This window comes from Mobula hypostoma, chromosome 20, assembly GCF_963921235.1.
Source record: "Mobula hypostoma chromosome 20, sMobHyp1.1, whole genome shotgun sequence".
Taxonomy (NCBI): Eukaryota; Metazoa; Chordata; class Chondrichthyes; order Myliobatiformes; family Myliobatidae; genus Mobula; species Mobula hypostoma.
In genome coordinates, this window is record NC_086116.1 from 262592 (window position 1) to 283485 (window position 20894).

The following is a 20894-nucleotide window of genomic DNA, read 5'->3' on the forward strand; positions in this document are numbered from 1 at the left end:
CTGTCCCATGATCCTCTCGTATCCCCTTTTGCCAATCACCTGTCCAGCTCTTGGCTCTATCCCTCCCCCTCCTGTCTTCTCCTATCATGTTGGATCTCCCCCTCCCCCTCCAACTTTCAAATCCCTTACTCACTCTTCCTTCAGTTAGTCCTGACGAAGGGTCTCGGCCTGAAACGTCGACTGCACCTCTTCCTACAGATGCTGCCTGGCCTGCTGCGTTCACCAGCAACTTTGATGTGTGTTGCTTGAATTTCCAGCATCTGCAGAATTCCTGTTGGTTGCCAACATTGCATTCGCCTTCTTCACTACTGACTCAACCTGGAGGTTAACTTTAAGGGTATCCTGTATGAGGACTCCCAAGTCCCGTTACATCTCAGAACTTTGAATTCTTTCCCCATTTAAATAATAGTCTGCCCGTTTATTTTTTCTGCCAAAGTGCATAACCATACACTTTCCAACATTGTACTTCATTTGCCACTTCTCTGCCCATTCTTCCAATCTATCCAAGTCTCTCTGCAGACTCTCTGTTTCCTCAGCACTACCGGCCCCTCCACCTATCTTCGTATCTTCAGCAAACTTAGCCACAAAGCCATCTATTCCATAATCTAAATCGTTGATGTACAATGTAAAAAGAAGCGGCCCCAACACTGATCCCTGTGGAACACCACTGGTAACCGGCAGCCAACCAGAATAGGATCCCTTTATTCCCACTCTCTGTTTCCTGCCAATCAGCCAACACTCTATCCATGTATGTAACTTTCCCGTAATTCCATGGGCTCTTATCTTGTTAAGTAGCCTCATGTGTGGCACCTTGTCAAAGGCCTTCTGAAAATCCAAATATACAACATCCACTACATCTCCCTTGTCTAGCCTACTGGTAATTTCCTCAAAAAATCGTAATAGGTTTGTCAGGCAGGATTTTCCTTTAAGGAATCCATGCTGAGTTCTGCCTATCTTGTCATATGCCTCCAGGTACTCTGTAACCTCATCCTTGACAATCGACTCCAACAACTTCCCAACCACTGATGTCAAGCTAACAGGTCTATAATTTCCTTTTTGCTTCCTTGCCCCCTTCTTAAATAGTGGAGTGACATTTGCAATCTTCCAGTCCTCCGGAAACATGCCAGAATCTATCGACTTTTGAAAGATCATCGCTAATGCCTCCGCAATCTCCACAGCTACTTCCTTCAGAACACGAGGGTGCATTCCATCTGGTCCAGGAGATTTATCGACCTTTAGACTATTCAGCTTCCTGAGTACTTTCTCTGTTGTAATTGTGACTGCGCACACTTCTCTTCCCTGCCACCCTTGAGTGTCCGGTATACTGCTGTCTTCCTCAGTGAAGACTGATGCAAAATACTTGTTCAGTTCCTCTGCCATCTCCTCATCTCCCATTACAATTTCTCCAGCATCGTCCTATATCTACTCTCACCTGTCTTTTACTCTTTATATGCTTGAAAAAGCTTTTAGTATCCTCTTCGATATTATTTGCTAGCTTCCTTTCATAGTTAATCTTTTCTCTCTTAATGACCTTCTTGGTTTCATTTTGTAAGGTTTTAAAAACTTCCCAATCCTCTCTCTTCACACTAATTTTTGCTTCCTTGTATGCCCTCTCTTTTGCTTTAACTTTGGCTTTGACTTCTCTTGTCAACCACGGTTACATCCTTTTTCCATTCGAAAATTTCTTCTTTTTTGGAATATACCTGTCCTCATTTCTCGCATAAACTCCAGCCACTGCTGCTCTGCTGTCTTTCCCGCCAGTGTCTCTTTCCAGTCAACTTTGGCCAGTTCCTCTCTCATGCCACTGTAATTTCCTTTACTCCACTGAAATACCGACACATCAGATTTCGGCTTCACTTTTTCTAATTTCACAGTGAACTCAATCATGTTATGATCACTGCCTCCTAAGGGTTCCTTCACCTCAATCTCTCCAATCACTTCCGGTTCATTACACAATACCCAATCCAGTACAGCCGATCCCCTAGTAGGCTCAACAACAAGCTGTTCTAAAAAGCCATCTCGCAGACATTCTACAAATTCTCTCTCTTGAGATCCAGTGCTGACCTGATTTTCCCAAACTACTCGCATGTTAAAATCCCCCACAATTATCATAACACTGCCCTTCTGACAAGCCTTTTCTATTTCCAGTTGTAATTTGTAGTCCACATCCCTGCAACTGTTTGGAGGCCTATAAATAACTGCCATCAGGGTCCTTTTACCCCTTAAAGGCTTTTTCCTTAAAGGAAAATCCTGCCTGACAAATCTATTACAATTTTTTGAGAAAATTACAAGTAGGCTAGACAAGGGAGATGCAGTGGATGTTGTATATTTGGATTTTCAGAAGACCTTTGACAAGGTGCCACACATGAGGCTACTTAAGATAAGATAAGAGCCCATGGAATTACGGGGAAGTTACATACATGGATAGAGTGTTAGCTGATTGGCAGGAAACAGAGAGTGGGAATAAAGGGATCCTATTCTGGTTGGCTGCTGGTAACCGTGGTGTTCCACAGGGATCAGTGTTGGGGCCGCTTCTTTTTACATTGTACATCAACAATTTGGATTATGGAATAGATGGCTTTGTGGCTAAGTTTGCTGATGATACGAAGATAGGTGGAGGGGCTGGTAGTGCTGAGGAAATGGAGAGTCTGCAGAGAGATTTGGATAGATTGGAAGAATGGGCAAATAAGTGGCAAATGAAATACAGTGTTGGAAAGTGTATGGCTATGCACTTTGGCAGAAAAAATAAACGGGCAGACTATTATTTAAATGGGGAGAGAATTCAAAGTTCTGACATGCAACAGGACTTGGGAGTCCTCATACAGGATACCCTAAAGGTTAACCTCCAGGTTGAGTCAGTGGTGAAGAAGGTGAATGCAATATTGGCATTCATTTCTAGAGGAATAGAGTATCGGAGCAGGGAAATGGATGTTGAGGCTCTATAAGGCACTGGTGAGACCTCACTTGGAGTACAATGGGCAGTTTTGGTCTCCTTATTTAAGAAAGGATGTGCTGATATTGGAGAGAGTACAGAGAAGATTCACTAGAATGATTCCGGGAATGAGAGGGTTGACATATGAGGAACGTTTGTCCGCTCTTGGACTGTATTCCTGGGAGTTTAGAAGAATGAGGGGAGACCTCATAGAAACATTTCGAATGTTGAAAGGCATGGACAGAGTGGATGTGGCAAAGTTGTTTCCCATGATGGGGGAGTCTAGTACAAGAGGGCATGACTTAAGGATTGAAGGGCGCCCATTCAGAACAGAGATGCGAAGAAATTTTTTTATCCAGAGGGTGGTGAATCTATGGAATTTGTTGCCACGGGCAGCAGTGGAGGCCAAGTCATTGGGTGTATTTAAAGCAGAGATTGATAGGTATCTGAGTAGCCAGGGCATCAAAGGTTATGGTGAGAAGGCAGGAGAGTGGGACTAAGTGGGAGAATGGATCAGCTCATGATAAAATAGTGGAGCAGACTCAATGGGCCGAATGGCCAACTTCTGCTCCTTTGTCTTATGTTCTTATGGTCTTATGGTCTTATTGCACTATCTGCATTGGGGTCCCCCCACTGGGGAGATTACACTGTCTGCACTGTGGAACTTCTGTCATCTCAATGTCAGTGAATATAACCTGCAAGGTTATTCCTGCTATTTCAAATTTTGATTGTAAATTTGCAAACTTAGAAGCAACTATAAGAATGTTAAAGAGCAAAACTCCTTCAACCTGAACTCTTCCAATTTATTGTTTTCTTGTGAAATAATTCACTCACCAGGTAGGAGTTTTCTATTACAATCAATAAATGCAGTTGTACCGCTTAGTGTAAATCAGTTACAAAGCCAAACAAATGATAAGGAAATCATTACATATTCTTGTCCTTATATCTGAGACTCGTACACCTCGGAATACTATAGTCCATGTGCAACAGAGGGCAAATAAATCTAGATCAAGAAGAGTCATTTGAACTGGAAATTGGTGATGGAGGAAGTGAGATTAAAGTGAAATGGAAAACATTGCTTCATTGAATAACTTTTCTTTCTGCACCCACCAACTGACCTGCTGAGAAATTGGGCAGTTTGTCTTTATTTCAGGATTCCAGAAGCTGCACTATTTTACTTCTGGGCTCAAGGTATCGAAGACTTGCATCTTTGGTGGACCCCACCCTCAGGAATTAAAAGGGATGGGAAGTTATTACATGTTAGTCTACACTTCCCAAGCAAGACGGGACATTGCCAGCATTACTTTGTTACTTAATCTCAAGAATTGACAGGTAGTCAGCAGGATGAAAGTTAGTGGAGTGAAATTCTGAGAAAGCAGCTTGTCAAGTTTAGCGAAGTAATCTTTTGTCATAAATAAATAACATTCTGTATTGCATGCGTGAGCAGGCAGATGAGGTGAGGTGAGGGGACAAAAAGGTGGTAGAGGAGTTAATCTGCCGAGGCCAAAGGGATTTACTTTGATTAATAGTTTAGAAAATGGATATTTTAACTAATGTGTCACCAACCCAAATTTGGACCTAACTTCGCTGGACCTAACAAGTCAGATCTGATGTGCAGTCTGTCTTCAGTGGTAGGGAGTGAGGGAGGGAATATCCAGTGGTAGGGAGTGAGGGAGGGAATGTCCAGTGGTAGGAAGTGAGGGAGGGAATATCCAGTGGTAGGGAGTGAGGGAGGGAATGTCCAGTGGTAGGGAGTGAGGGAGGGAATATCCAGTGGTAGGGAGTGAGGGAGGGAATGTCCAGTGGTAGGAAGTGAGGGAGGGAATATCCAGTGGTAGGGAGTGAGGGAAGGAATGTCCAGTGGTAGGAAGTGAGGGAGGGAATGTCCAGTGGTAGGGAGTGAGGGAGGGAATGTCCAGTGGTAGGGAGTGAGGGAAGGAATATCCAGTGGTAGGAAGTGAGGGAGGGAATGTCCAGTGGTAGGGAGTGAGGGAGGGAATGTCCAGTGGTAGGAAGTGAGGGAGGGAATATCCAGTGGTAGGGAGTGAGGGAGGGAATATCCAGTGGTAGGGAGTGAGGGGGGGAATATCCAGTGGTAGGAAGTGAGGGAAGGAATGTCCAGTGGTAGGAAGTGAGGGAGGGAATGTCCAGTGGTAGGGAGTGAGGGAGGGAATGTCCAGTGGTAGGAAGTGAGGGAGGGAATGTCCAGTGGTAGGGAGTGAGGGAGGGAATATCCAGTGGTAGGGAGTGAGGGAGGGAATGTCCAGTGGTAGGGAGTGAGGGAGGGAATGTCCAGTGGTAGGGAGTGAGGGAGGGAATGTCCAGTGGTAGGGAGTGAGGGAGGGAGATATCCAGGACTAGAAATCCTCACCCTAGTTACATGTACAGGTTGCTATCGCAAAGTAAGAGGCAGGGCTGTGGATAATTTGGTCATAAGTATGGAGTCACATTGCGGGTAATAAGGAAAGGGTCACGTTGTTGATAATCTGTGGTCAGGATGAGAAGGTACATGAATAATAACTCACATGACAAAGAGTTGGGGAGTGCAACCAGAGAAGGCTTAGAACAGGGACTGTTCTACGTCACCCAGGAAAATATAGCTCTCGCTAATGCGTGTGGAAGTGCCCATGGCTACACTCTTTCTGGTAGAAAGAAGTCAAAAAGTTCTTCAGGACCACCACAAGTTGAGACATGGGTTGAGAACATTGGTGGAGTGGAAGGGTACGGACCTTTTTTGCAGAAGGAAGAAAGGTGAAGAAGAGGTGGTGGGGGCTGGAGCAAATGATGAAAGGCATGCAAAATGCCTGGTGGCTCAGAATGGGGTGTGGTTCAGTGCATCGGGGCAGGCAGGAACAATAAGCCAACTAGGACAGTTCCACGTGGGTGTGGGATGAGAGTCAGCAGCTAGCATAGGGGTCATGAGGGTCATTTATTTATTATCAAAGTACACAACTCTGAAATTCTTCTCCCAGTAGCCATGAAACCAAGAAAGAAAATACAGGCCCCAAATCCCTCCTCCCCGTACAAAAAAAACCAAAAATGGAACAGGCACATCAACCACAAAATCCCGCCCCCCAGGCAAAAAAACAAGAAAGCTCAGGTGACAAACACAGAATATAAATAACATGACTGAAAAAAGTCTATAGTCCAGGTCCACATCCAAAATGCAAAAACCCGGCCAACATTCTCCATCACATCGGCAGGCTCTCTCCTCTCTGATAATATAGCGATCAAAAGGCAGGCAGCCGGTGCTCACCCTCCGCATTCGCTCCGAGGTTTCAATCTCCAATCTCCTCGTCACTTTAATCAGCGAACAATGGAAGCTTTAATCACTGTAATGGTGTCAAACATCGGCTTGTGCCCCGTCCCTCAGCCTTCTCACCATGAGGATGTGTCAAGTGTGACAGTGGAGAAGTGTGTATGGAACCAGAGGAGATAGCAGAGATACTTAATGAATACTTTGTTTCAGTATTCACTACGGAAAAGGATCTTGGCGATTGTAGGGATAACTTACAGTGGACTGAAAAGCTTGAGTTGTAGATATTAAGGAAGAGGATATGCTGGAGCTTTTGGAAAGCATCAGGTTGGGTAAGTCACCAGGACCGGACGGGATATACCCCAGGTTACTGTGGGAAGCGAGGGAGGAGATTGTTAAGCCTCTGGCAATGATCTTTGCATCATCAATGAGGACAGGAGAGGTCCCGGAGGATTGGAGGGTTGCGGATGTTGTTCCCTTATTCACGAAAGGGAGTAGGGATAGGCCAGTGAGTCTTACTTCAGTGGTTGGTAAGTTGATGGAGGATTTATGAACATTTGGAGAGGCATAATGTGATTAGGAATAGTCAGCATCACTTTGTCAAAGGCAGGTCATGCCTTACGAACCTGATTAAATTTTCTGAGGATGTGACTAAACATGTTGATGAAGATAGAGCCGTAGATGTAGTGTAAATGGATTTCAGCAAAGTGTTTGATAAGGTACCCCATGCAAGGCTTATTGAGAAAGTAAGGAGGCATGGGATTCAAGGAGACATTGCTTTGTGGATCCAGAATTGGCTGGCTCACAGAAGGCAAAAAGTGGTTGTGGACACATCATATTCTGCATGGAAGTCGGTGACCAGTGGTGTGCCTCAGGGATCTGTTTTGGGAACCCTACTCTTCGTGATTTTTTTAAATGACATGGATGAGGAAGTGGACTATAGACCATAGGACACTGGAGCAGAATTAGGCCATTCAGCCCATCGAGTCTGCTCTGCATTCCATCATGGTTTATTGCTGACCCCGGATCCCACTCAACCCCATACAACTGCCTTCTCACCAGATCCCTTGAAGCCCTGACCAATCAGGAAACAATCTACTTCCGCTTTAAATATACCCACAGACTTGGCATACTAGCTACATCTCCTGGGTACAGCGGAGACAGGATGGAGCAGCACAGTCTGGCGAACCACAACAAACGCACCCCAACTGTCCTCCTCATGGAGGGATAGGTTAGTTAATTTGCTGATGACACAAAGGTTGGGGGTGTTGTTGCTGTCAGAAGTTACAGCGGGACATTGATAGGATGAAAAGCTGGGCTGAGAAGTGGCAGATGGAGTTCAACCCAGATAAGTGTGAGGTGGTTCATTTTGGTAGGTCAAATATGATGGCAGAACATAGTATTAATGGTAAGGATCTTGGCAGTGTGGAGTGTGATGAGAATACACATAAAATTAAGATGTTTGCTGGCCTGGGTTAGCATCAGTGGCATCAGCAAGTGGTCTGCCACCTGTCCTCAGGGGAAGGAGAGATAAGGAACAATGGAGCAACGTCTGGAGATGTGTAATGAAGGGACGGGGGAGAGAGAGCTGTCTGGAGCGGCTCCCCCTTTGAACCCTGAACTGTTTGAAGTGATGGGACAGGCGATACCCCAGCAGGGGGATAAAAAGGGACAGGTTCGCTAAGTCAGGACACACGACACCCGAGGTAACGAGACCCTGGAAGCGGTGCGCCTCTCACGAGTCGGTGGGAAGTACCGGACAACGCACAGGGTGGAAAGGTACGATCAGCGGGAACCCGGTGTGTGTCCGCCCTTGCCTGGGTGCCGGGTTCACTGCAGAGGATCGACCGCATCTGGAGGAGGGGTCACAGTCGGTGACCTCAGGTGACATCACCAGGGACCTGCCCAAAAGCTGCTTGTGAGCCATATCGCCGGTCTGTGAGTGGAAGCCGTGTCTGAATGATCAGTCGTTCCCGTTCTCTCTCTCTCTCCCCCCACGTTGTCCATCGCCATGGCAACGATTACTGCGAACTGAACTAAATTGGACTGAACTTTTGTGTCACTTTGAAATTTGGTCATTTACCCCTAGACAACGATAGAGCTTGATTGATGCTGTTATCTTAATTCTGTGCACATATGTGTTTATCATTGCTGAATTGTTGCATTTATTATCCTTTCGATTACTGTGTTGCTTGTTTCTTTAATAAAACTTTCTTAGTTCTAGTAATCCAGACTCCAACTGAGTGATCCATTTCTGCTGGTTTGGCAACCCAGTTACAGGGTACGTAACAGGAGGATCAGAGGGATCTTGGTAGCCGAGTCTATAGGACACTCAAAGCTGCTACGCAGGTTGACAGTGTGGTTAAGAAGGCATACGGTGTGTTGGCCTTCATCAACAGTGGGATTGAGTTTAAGAGTCGAGAGGTAATGTTGCAGCTATACAGGACCCTGGTCAGACCCCACTTGGAGTACTGTGCTCAATTCTGGTCACCTCCCTACAGGAAGGACGTGGAAACCATAGAAAGGGTGTAGAGGAGATTTACAAGGATGTTGCCTGGATTGGGAAGCGTGCCTTATGAGAATAGGTTGAGTGAACTCGTCCTTTCCTCCTTGGAGCAACGGAGGATGTGAGGTGACCTGGTAGAGGAGCATAAGATGATGAGAGGCATTGATCGTGTGGATAGTCAGAGGCTTTTTCCCAGGGCTGAAATGTCTAGCACGAGAGGGCACAGTTTTAAAATGCTTGGAAGTAGGTACAGAGGAGATGTCAGGGGTAAGTTTTTTTACGGAGAAAGTGGTGAGTGTGTGGAATGGGCTGCTGGCAGTGGTGGTGGAGGCAGAAATGATAGGGTCTTTTAAGAGACTCCTGGATAGGTACATGGAGCTTAGAAAAATAGAGGGCTATGGGTAAGCCTAGGTAGTTCTAAGGTAGGGACATGTTTGGCACAGCTTTGTGGGGCGAAGGGCCTGTATTGTGCTGTAGGTTTTCTATGTTTCTATGATTCAGCATGTTGCGTCTCCCTCCCGGAGTCATCTTGGAGACTGCAGAGCGCTGGAACACTCAAGCGACCTTCAAACTTCTGCATTTGCCTGGATGTTTCAATCTCCCTCCTTGCTTTAACTGGTGAATAATGGGAGCGAAATGGAGTCGAGTTGAACACCAGCTCGCAGCCTGCCTGGCCTGTCAAGAGTTTCACATACGCTGCCTCTGCATCTCAAGGCCACTGCGCAGTGTTGGAGGCCATGGGAGGAGATCTCCAATGTGATGTTGCAGGAGATGCAGGCCTGATGTTCATTGACATCACTGTCCAGGGGGAGATACAAAGGCATACCTGAGAGCAGCAAACAGTCCACAGAGCACAACAGCCCCACTCTTGTCTGTGGGTTTGCTGGTGAGGTTGGGGCTGCTGTACAGTGAGTGGTTTGTTAGAGTCATAGGATCATAGAAAACTACAGCACAGAAACAGGGCCTTCGGCCCGTCTAGTCCGTGCTGAACCATTTAAACTGGCTACTCCTGTTGACAGGTAGACAGTGCCACGAAGAAAGCAAGTATGGTGTACAGGACATGGGATGTTATCTTGAAGTTGTATAAGACGTTGGTGATGCCTAATTTGGAGTATTGTGTGTAGTTTTGATCACCTACCTACAGGACAGATGTAAGTAATGTTGAAAGAGCAAAGAGAAAATTTACAAGGATATTGCCAGGTCTGGAGGACCTGAGTGATAAGAAAAGATTGAAAATTTTAGGAATTTATTTCTTAGAACATAGAACACTGAGGAGATTTGATAGAACTATACCAAATTATAGATAGGGCAAATGAAAGCGGGCTTTTTCCACTGAGGTTGGGTGAGATGAGAATTAGAGGGTTAAGGGTGAAAGGGAACATGAGGGGAAACTTCTTCACTCAGAGGGTTGTGAGACTGTGGAATGAGCTGCCAGCACAAGTGGTGGATACAAGCTCTATTTCAACGTTTAAGAAAAGTTTGGATAGGTACATGAATGATAGGTGTATGGAGGGCTCTGGTCCCAGTGTAGGTTGATGGGAGTAGGCAGTTGAAATGGTTTCAGGCTGGACTAGATGGGCTGAAGGGCCTATTTCTGTGCTGTACACTCTGACTCTATGACCTGCACCCAGGCCATAGCCCTCCATATCCTCCCATCTTGTACTTCCCTTAAACATTGAAATCGAAATCGCGCTGGCAGTTCGTTCCACACTCTCATCACTCTCTGAAAAAAAACGTGTTTCCCCTTGAACCTTTCGCCTTTCACCTTTAACCCAGCTGTAGTCTGTAGTCTTACCAAACCTCAGTGGAAAAGGCCTGCTTGCATTTACCCTGTCTATACCCCTTATAATTTTGTAGGCCTCTATCAAACCTCCCCTCATCTTCCACTTTCTAGGAAATAAAGTTCTAACCTATTCAGTCTTTCCTTATAACTCAGGTGCTCCAGTCTCGGCAACATCAGAAAGAAATGGAGGGAATTAACACATTCCTAATGTGGATTGGAGGTAATGTCCTCCAGCCTCATCTGCTGCTTTTAGGGCTCGCAATTTGCAGTCCTCTACACGGACGAGACCAAACGTAGACTGGCCGACCATTTCACAGAACACCTGCACTTTGTCTGCAGTTGCTATCCCAAGCTCCCAGACGTAGACCATTTCAACTCCCCATGGCATTCCCACAAAAACCTGTCCATCCTCAAACTCTTTCACTGCCAGTGCGAGGCCAAACATAAATTAGAGGAACACCAATATCTCATAAGGTTATGAGAGGTCATCAGAATCTTTTTCTGAGACTCAAAGTGTCTCATACTGCATCCAGGTGGTCTACATCCTAATAATCATTGAATTTTACATCTTCTGGCAACTCTTACCTGCCGAATCCCCACTCCTTTCTGATGAATCTCTTGTTCCCCCCCCACCCTTTTTTCATCCCTGCTCCCACAGCCACCCTTCATCAAAACCCAATCTGCTTCCATCTGCCCACCACCTCTCCCTCAGTTTCCCATTATCTCCTTTCTTACCGAGCAGAAACCAGCACCAGTAGCCTCCGTGTTCCTGATTATCGCCCACATGCCTCTTGTCTCCTTGCCTTTCCAACACCCCCACCCGCTCCACTTGCCCACCATGCTTCACCTCTCTTTGGTCCACCAGCCCCTGTCTCACCCCACACATATCTCTATGGGCCTTCTCCCCTCCTCTCGCATTCTGAGGTGGGGTTTGAACACAACACATCAATAGACCCTCCCTTCTACCCCGCCCCCCCCGCGAGATCCTGCTCAGCTCACTGAGTTCCTCCAGCAGATTGCATGTTGAGAGTTCAGTTCTGAGTCAGAGCTGAATGTGTCCAACTCACCATAATAACCTCAATGGGGATTGGCACAGGTAGCTTGGACTTGAATCGGTCATTAATTTCCTTGAAAACGAACACCACACTCATGATGATGAGTGAAATGATGACGTCAGCAACGTTTGATTCCGTGATGTGAGTAAAGATGTGTTTCAGTGTCTAAAGTAACGCACAGTGGTACAATCAGTAACCTGGACTTTGATGGAAATCCAGAATTATGGTTTTTAATGAAACAAGCAGATAAATACTGTGTAATGATTAGAAATGCAATGTTGTCAAAGTCATTTATACTCACATAAATCAGAGAAAGAGGGCCACTGAAGCCAGGGACAGTCAGCTGGAGGACAAACTTGAGCTGGGAGACCAGGACATGAATTGCAGCAGCTGTGGTGAAGCCGGATATCAGTGAGTCTGACAGGTAGATGACGATAAAACCAACCTGGAGGAAGCCAAGAGCCAGCTAAAAGAGGGAGAGAAGATAAATTTCAACAGAGTTACAATGAAGCTGGGAAGATTTTCCTGCCCGGAAAGATCAGCAATTGTATCTGCAGGAGGCACTGCCTCAGTAGCAATTTGTGCAATCGTTTTACTGCCCCAGCGGTCTCCAATTCCGATCGTTTTACTGCCCCAGCGGTCTCCAATTCCCATCGCTTTGCTGCCCCAGCAATCACCGATTCCCATCGTTTCACTGCCCCAGTGATCTCCAATTCCGATCGTTTTACTGCCCCAGCGGTCTCCAATTCCCATCGCTTTGCTGCCCCAGCGGTCTCCAATTCCCATCGCTTTGCTGCCCCAGCAATCACCGATTCCCATCGTTTCACTGCCCCAGCGATCTCCAATTCCGATCGTTTTACTCCCCCAGCAATCTCCAATTCCCATCATTTTACTGCCCCAGCGATCTCCAATTCCGATCGTTTTACTGCCCCAGCGGTCTCCAATTCCCATCGCTTTGCTGCCCCAGCAATCACCGATTCCCATCGTTTCACTGCCCCAGCGATCTCCAATTCCGATCGTTTTACTCCCCCAGCAATCTCCAATTCCCATCATTTTACTGCCCCACCGATCTCCAATTCCGATCGTTTTACTGCCCCAGCGGTCTCCAATTCCCATCGCTTTGCTGCCCCAGCAATCACCGATTCCCATCGTTTCACTGCCCCAGCGATCTCCAATTCCGATCGTTTTACTGCCCCAGCGGTCTCCAATTCCCATCGCTTTGCTGCCCCAGCAATCACCGATTCCCATCGTTTCACTGCCCCAGCGATCTCCAATTCCGATCGTTTTACTCCCCCAGCAATCTCCAATTCCCATCATTTTACTGCCCCACCGATCTCCAATTCCGATCGTTTTACTGCCCCAGCGGTCTCCAATTCCCATCGCTTTGCTGCCCCAGCAATCACCGATTCCCATCGTTTCACTGCCCCAGCGATCTCCAATTCCGATCGTTTTACTGCCCCAGCGGTCTCCAATTCCCATCGCTTTGCTGCCCCAGCAATCACCAATTCACATCGTTTCACTGCCCCAGCGATCTCCAATTCCGATCGTTTTACTGCCCCAGCGGTCTCCAATTCCCATCGCTTTGCTGCCCCAGCAATCACCGATTCCCATCGTTTCACTGCCCCAGCGATCTCCAATTCCGATCGTTTTATTCCCCCAGCAATCTCCAATTCCCATCATTTTACTACCCCAGCAATCTCCAATTCCCATCATTTTACTGTACCAGCAATCTCCAATTCCCATCGTTTTACTTCCCCAGCAATCTCCAATTCCCATCATTTTACTACCCCAGCAATCTCCAATTCCGATCGTTTTACTCCCCCAGCAATTTCCAATTCCCATCATTTTACTACCCCAGCAATCTCCAATTCCGATCGTTTTACTCCCCCAGCAATCTCCAATTCCCATCGCTTTACTGTACCAGCAATCTCCAATTCCCATCACTTTACTCCCCCAGCGATCTCCGATTCCCATCGCTTTACTGCCCCAGCGATCTCCAATTCCCATCGCTTTACTCCCCCAGCGATCTGCAATTCCCATCGCTTTACTGTTCCAGCAATCTCCGATTCCCATCGCTTTACTCCCCCAGTGATCTCCGATTCTCATCGCTGTCTGTACCAGCGATCTCCAATTCCCATCGCTTTACTCCCCAGCAATCTCCAATTCCCATCGTTTTACTGTACCAGCAATCTCCAATTCCCATTGCTTTACTGTACCAGCAATCTCCAATTCCCATCGCTTTACTCCCCCAGCGATCTCCAATTCCCATCGCTTTACTGTACCAGCAATCTCCAATTCCCATCGCTTTACTCCCCCAGCGATCTCCAATTCCCATCATTTCACTGCCCCAGCGATCTCTGATTCCCATCGCTTTGCTCCCCCAGCGATCTCCGATTCCCATCGTTTTACTCCCCCAGCAATCTCCAATTCCCATCATTTTACTGTACCAGCAATCTCCAATCCCATCGTTTTACTGCCCCAGCGATCTCCAATTCTCATCGCTGTCTGTACCAGCAATCTCCAATTCCCATCGTTTTGCTCCCCCAGTGATCTCCAGTTCCCATTGCTTTACTGTTCCAGCAATCTCCGATTCCCATCGTTTCACTGCCCCAGCGATCTCTGATTCCCATTGCTTTGCTCCCCCAGCGATCTCCGATTCCCATCGTTTTACTCCCCCAGCAATCTCCAATTCCCATCATTTTACTGTACCAGCAATCTCCAATCCCATCGTTTTACTGCCCCAGCGATCTCCGATTCTCATCGCTGTGTGTACCAGCGATCTCCAATTCCCATCATTTTGCTCCCCCAGCGATCTCCAATTCCCATTGCTTTACTGTTCCGGCAATCTCCGATTCCCATCGCTTTACTCCCCCAGTGATCTCCAATTCTCATCGCTGTCTGTACCAGCGATCTCCAATTCCCATCGCTTTACTCCCCAGCAATCTCCAATTCCCATCATTTTACTGTACCAGCAATCTCCAATTCCCATTGCTTTACTGTACCAGCAATCTCCAATTCCCATCGCTTTACTCCCCCAGCGATCTCCGATTCCCATCACTTTACTGCCCCAGCGATCTCCAATTCCCATCGCTTTACTCCCCCAGCGATCTCTAATTCCCATCGCTTTACTGCCCCAGCGATCTCCGATTCCCATCGCTTTACTGCCCCAGCGATCTCCAATTCCCATCGCTTTACTTCCCCAGCGATCTCCGATTCCCATCGCTTTACTCCCCCAGCGATCTCCAATTCCCATCGCCTTACTGCCCCAGCGATCTCCGATTCCCATCGTTTTACTCCCCCAGCGATCTCCAATTCCCATCGCTTTACTGCCCCAGTGATCTCGATTCCTGTCACTTCACTCTCCCAGCGATCTCCAATTCCTATCGTTTTACTCCCCATGCGATCTCCGATTCCCATGGTATCGCTTTACTGTACCAGCAATCTCCGATTCCCATCGCTTCACTCCCCTAGCGATCTCCGATTCCCATCGCTTTACTCCCCCAGTGATCTCCAATTTCCATCGCTTCACTCCCCCAGTGATCTCTGATTCCCATTTCTGTCTGTATGTACATTGTCAGCATGACAACATAGATTCCCTCCGGGTGCTCTGGTTTCCTCCCACATTCCAAGGATGTACAGTTTGGATTATTAAGTTGTGGGTATGCTATGGCAACACTGGGAGTATGATGATACTCGAGGGCAATGCCCAGAACAATCTTTGGACTGTGTTGGTCATTAGCACAAATGAGCAGTGACCATTTGGAGAGATCAGAAGCCTGCACTCAGGTTCACTGATCGAGTAGAAAAGGTAGTGGCTTGCAGCAGCAAATCAGTATTTGGGATTGATTAGCAAGAAGAAATCAAAGTAATGCAGAGGCAAGCAGAGGGTCCATTGTTGGAGGGGGCAGAGCTGGAGTAGAGATTTAAAGGCTTTAGCACTCCGAGGCTTCATTGAGGAGAGGCCTCAGTGAGGGAAGCCAAAAAAAGCTGTAGGTGGAGCCCACACCCCCTTTACGTTTGCAATTAGACCAGGAGAGAGGCCAGGCAGGATAGTGGAGATCCCCTCTTGCAGGATATGGGTAGACAGATTCCAATATCCCTGATCACTATGCCACTGAGAAATGCATCAAGATGTAGCTTCTAACAATCATGCCATGATGAGGCCACACTCAGGTTGGAGAAGCAACACCTTATTTTCATTCTGTATATCTTCCAAACTAATAGCACAAACATCGATTTCCTGAACTTCCGATAATTACTTCCCCTCCTCTCCTTCACCATTCCCTATTCCCATTTCCCTCTCTCACCTTCTCTTCTTACCTGCCCATTGCCTCCCTCTGGTGCTCCTCCCCCTTCTATTTCTTTCATGGCCTTCTGTCCTCTCCCATCAGATTCCCCCTTCTCCAGCCCTTTTTTCTCTTCCACCAGTCAACTTCCCAGCTTTTTACTTCTCCACCCCCTCCCTCTCCTGGTTTCACCTATCACCTACTACCTTGTACTTCTCCCCCCCCCTCCCAGTTTCACCTATCACCTACTACCTTGTACTTTTCCCCCCTCCTCTCCCCTCCCCTCCCCTCTCCCAGTTTCACCTATTACCTACTACCTTGTACTTTTCCCCCCTCCTCTCCCCTCCCCTCTCCCAGTTTCACCTATCACCTACTACCTTGTACTTCTTCCTCCCTCCTCTCCCCTCCCTTCCCCTCTCCCGGTTTCACCTATCACCTACTACCTTGTACTTCTCCCCCCCCCTCCCAGTTTCACCTATCACCTACTACCTTGTACTTTTCCCCCCTCCTCTCCCCTCCCCTCCCCTCTCCCAGTTTCACCTATCACCTACTACCTTGTACTTCTTCCTCCCTCCTCTCCCCTCTCCCGGTTTCACCTATCACCTACTACCTTGTACTTCTCCCCCCTCCTCTCCCCTCCCCTCCCCTCTCCCAGTTTCACCTATCACCTACTACCTTGTACTTCTCCCCCCTCCTCTCCCCTCCCCTCCCCTCTTCCAGTTTCACCTATCACCTACTACCTTGTACTTTTCCCCCCTCCTCTCCCCTCCCCTCTCCCAGTTTCACCTATCACCTACTACCTTGTACTTCTCCCCCCTCCCCTCCCCTCTCCCGGTTTCACCTTTCACCTACTACCTTGTACTTCTCCCCCCTCCCCTCCCCTCTCCCGGTTTCACCTTTCACCTACTACCTTGTACTTCCCCCCCCCCCCCAGTTTCACCTATCACCTACTACCTTGTACTTCTTCCTCCCCTGCCCTACCTTCTCATTCTGAGATCTTCTCCCTTCCTTTCCGGTCCTGATGAAGGGGGAAGAACTCAAAACATTCTCTGTTTATTCCCCTCATAGAGGCTGTCTGACCTGCCGAGCTGCTCCAGCACATTGTATGTATTGCTCTAGATTTCCTGCACCAGCAGTACCTCTTGTGTGCATAATTCATTGAAAGTTCTGTCACCAGTAGGTGGGGTTGTAAAGAAAGCTTTTGGCACATTGGCCTTAATAAGTCAAAGTACTGATTACAGGAGCTGAGAAGTTACGCTGAAGTTGTACAAGACATAGGTGAGGCCCAGTTTGGAGTATTGTGTGCAGTTTTGGTCACCTACCTACAGGAAAGATGTAAATAAGGTTGAAAGAGTACAGAGAAAATTTACAAGGATGTTGCCGGGTCTGGAGGACCTGAGTTATAAGGAAAGATTGAAGACGTTAGGACTTTATCTCTTAGAATGTAGAAGATTGAGGGGAGATTTGATAGAGGTATACAAAATTATGAGGGGTATAGATAGTGTAAATGCAAGCAGGCTTTTCCCACTAAGGTTAGGTGGGATTTTGTTTATTGTTTATTTATTTTATTTGTTGTTTTATAGCATTGAGTACAAGAGTTGCAAACTCATTTTCACTGTATTGGTGCATGACAAATTGTACTATGCAATGACAATAAAGATATTTCATTTCAACCAGAGATCATGGGTTAAGGGTGAAAGGTGAAAAGTTTAAGGGGAACATGAGGGGAAATCAGGGGTTGTGAGAGTGTGGAATGAGCTGCCAGCACAAGTGGTCCATAAAAGCTTAATTGCAATGTTTAAGCAAAGTTTGGATAGGTCCATGGGTGTGGAGAGCTTTGGTCCAGGTCAGTGGGAGTAGGCGGTTTAAATGGTTCAGCATGGACCGGATGGGTTTCTGTGCTGTACTCTGACTCTGTGATACAAATAAACCTTTACTCTGTTATTTTTCCTCTTTCCTTTTCCTTGTCTCTTTCTTTCCTGACATTCATCATCAGCCACACTGTGCCATCTTCCTGTTGCTATCACCTGATAACAGGGACTAAAGTCTGAAGATCAGGAACAGCTACTTCATTTCAATCATTTGGTTCTTGAACCAAATGGCAAAAACACTAATCAGTACAGTTTAGCAACACAGTGACCACAGTGATCACTGTACACCAAAATGGGCTCTTTTTAATATCACAAACCTTGTACTTCTTCCTCCTCTCCTCCCACCTTACTCCCACTTCTCATCTTTTTTCCAGTCCTGATGAAGGGTGTCAACCCGAAATATGGACTGTACTGTTTTTCACAGATGCTGCCTGGCCTGCTGAGTTCTTCCAGCATTTTGTGCATGTTGCTGTTTTTAATATGTTCCAGTTGTGTTCATCCTTGTAAACATTGTGTATAATATATGATTAATTGATATTTTTCTTGGAACCACTGCTTAATCTGATGGCATGTTCCTGTGATCCTGCTGCAGGTATGTTTCTTATGTTAGCACACCTGTATGTTTCCCATTGCACCTGTGCACACACCTGTATTAGCACTGGTGGCAAGAAGCTGAAATATCACTTTTGAAGGACACCAACCTGGAAGATGCCAGAAAGGAAGGTGACAGAGCCCGCCACCCACACCTGCCTCTCCTCTTTGCTCAAGTCAGCAGGAAAGATGGTGGAGTTGGCCCCGAGACTGTCATCAGTCACCATCCTCTCCACGACAGTCCCCACCATCAGACTCACCACGGGGAAAGGCCCTGGGGATGACAAGAAACAGTCAGCTGGGGAATCCAGTGAATGAAAGGCAGCTCAGGGAAAGAGGGAGGGACAGGTCAAATTCTTACCGACTGATATATGTCTTGATGTTCCCAGGAAAAAGTAGGTCAAAATGGGGAAGAAGGCCGCATACAGTCCATAACCAGCAGGGACTGAGACCAGGAGTGCATAGGCCAAGCCTGAGAAAATAGAAACCAGGAGTGAGACCAAGAGTGCGTAGGCCAAGCCTGAGAAAATAGAGCAGAGACATAACTCAAGGGAAGCTGGAGTACACCCTGTCAGCAATGCCGTTAGTGTCTGAGGATGGGACGGCCTCCTCCTTACTTCACTGTCGCTCTCACTGGAGGCCTGGTGTTGTCACGATAAAGGCTATTCCCCCACATGTGATTGACGCTTGCTATAAAGTTCCCTGGGACCATAAGACCATAAGATATAGGAGCAGAAGTCTGCTCCACTATTCAATCATGGGCGGATCCAATTCTTCCAGTCATCCCCACTCCCCTGCCTTCTCCCCATACGCTTTGATGCCCTGGCTAATCAAGAACCTATCTATCTCTGCCTTAAATACATCCAACGACTTGGCCTCAACAGCCGCTTGTTGCAACAAATTCCACAGATTTACCATCCTCTGAAAAGAGTAATTTCTCCACATCTCAGTTCTAAAAGAATGCCCTTCAATCATGGCAGTCCTAGAATCCCCTGCCATGGGAAATAACTTTGCCATATCTAATCTGTAACCTGGGGCTGGACAGCAAGACCTCTCTCACACCCACCCATCAGGCACTGGCATGAAGCAGAGGCGTAGGTCATCACCGCACGGTTGTTCACACCAGCAGCACACAGCAGTGTAACACTGGCACACTCACTAAAACTGACACACTCACTACAACTGACATACTCACTAGCACACACATTCACAACACTGGCACACTCACTAACATGGACATACTCACTAACACTGGCACACTCACTAATACACACTCACTAATATGGACATACTCACTAACACACACATTCACTAACACTGGCACATTCACTAACACTGACTCACTCACTACAACTGACACACTCACTAACATGGACACACTCACTAACACTCACACACTTACTAACACTGGCACACTCACTAACATGGACAGACTCACTAACACACACATTCACTAACACTGGCACACTCACTAACACTTGCACACTCACTAACATTAACACACTTACTAACACACACACACTAACACTGACTCACTCACTAACACAGACACGCACACACTCACTAACACTGACACACTAACACTGACTCACTCACTAACACAGACACACTCACTGACACTTACACACTCACTAACATTGACACATTCACTAACAGTGACTCACTCACTAACACTCACATACTCACAAACAGTGACACACTCACAAATATGAACTAACAGAGGCACATTCACTATCACTGATGCACTCACTAACATTGACACACTCATTAATGGTCAAACTCCTACTAAGAGTGATGCACTCACTAACAGTAACACACTGCCAGTGACACACTAACAGTAACACATTTACTATCACTAATAGTGACACATTAACATTGACACATTCACTAACAGTAACACACAAACTCAAGGTGACACATTCACTCCACATCCCACCATTTTCTGAACATTTCAGATTGCAGTTGGTTAATTCCAGAAAATCTCGTCATCTGCAAAACAAATCTAATTTTGCCATCAATATTCATTATTTGTTACGTGAATCTTCACTGAATTACTTTCCTCAGAAGCACATTACAATATATATAATGAATTGGAAAACTTCCTCAAAGAATCAAGCTGACTGGTGAATGAGAAGCAGATTTTGTCCTTGTGTTGGGAGACAGGCTGGGTGCCTGGGGGAGTGCTGGCACCAGGAATAGAATTCCTTATGTTATCTTGCGTATAATCCTCCTCACATTCTCCTATAAATATTTGAAGATGTACTCTTATCAGATTATCTTTATTACTCTCATTTTCTATCCTGTGGTTTGATGCTTTTTATGAATTGATGTGATCTTTGAAACCTGATACTGAGATAACAAGCAATTGTGTCAAACAGGCAAGGCCAAGCCAAATCAATCTGTGATATCTATTTATAAACTGTGTGTTAGGCTTCCTTATCTTTCTCAACTGATTTATAATACAGACATGGATTTTGAAACAATATACAAAACTTTGGAACAATACACAGCCAGGGACAATATACACAGTCATCTTCTCAGGACATGGGTTTGAGATGAGAGATAAAAGGGTTAAAAAGACCCAAGGGACAACTTCCCCTGCAGAGAGCGATGG

At 46.6% G+C, this 20894-nt stretch overlaps 1 protein-coding gene across 3 annotated transcripts in view; it reads right to left on the minus strand.

The window, feature by feature from the left end:
* The window catches only part of LOC134359263 (chloride anion exchanger-like), a 145124-nt gene that overhangs the window by 109279 nt on the left and 14951 nt on the right, over nucleotides 1-20894 (minus strand). For all 3 annotated transcript variants that reach the window (XM_063072225.1, XM_063072223.1, XM_063072224.1), the window contains exons 4-7: nucleotides 18642-18752; nucleotides 18391-18554; nucleotides 11834-11998; nucleotides 11545-11697 (exon numbers count right to left, since the gene is read on the minus strand). In XM_063072225.1, the coding sequence (XP_062928295.1) occupies nucleotides 11545-11697; nucleotides 11834-11998; nucleotides 18391-18554; nucleotides 18642-18752 (593 nt within the window). The remainder of the gene's footprint in view (nucleotides 1-11544; nucleotides 11698-11833; nucleotides 11999-18390; nucleotides 18555-18641; nucleotides 18753-20894) is intronic.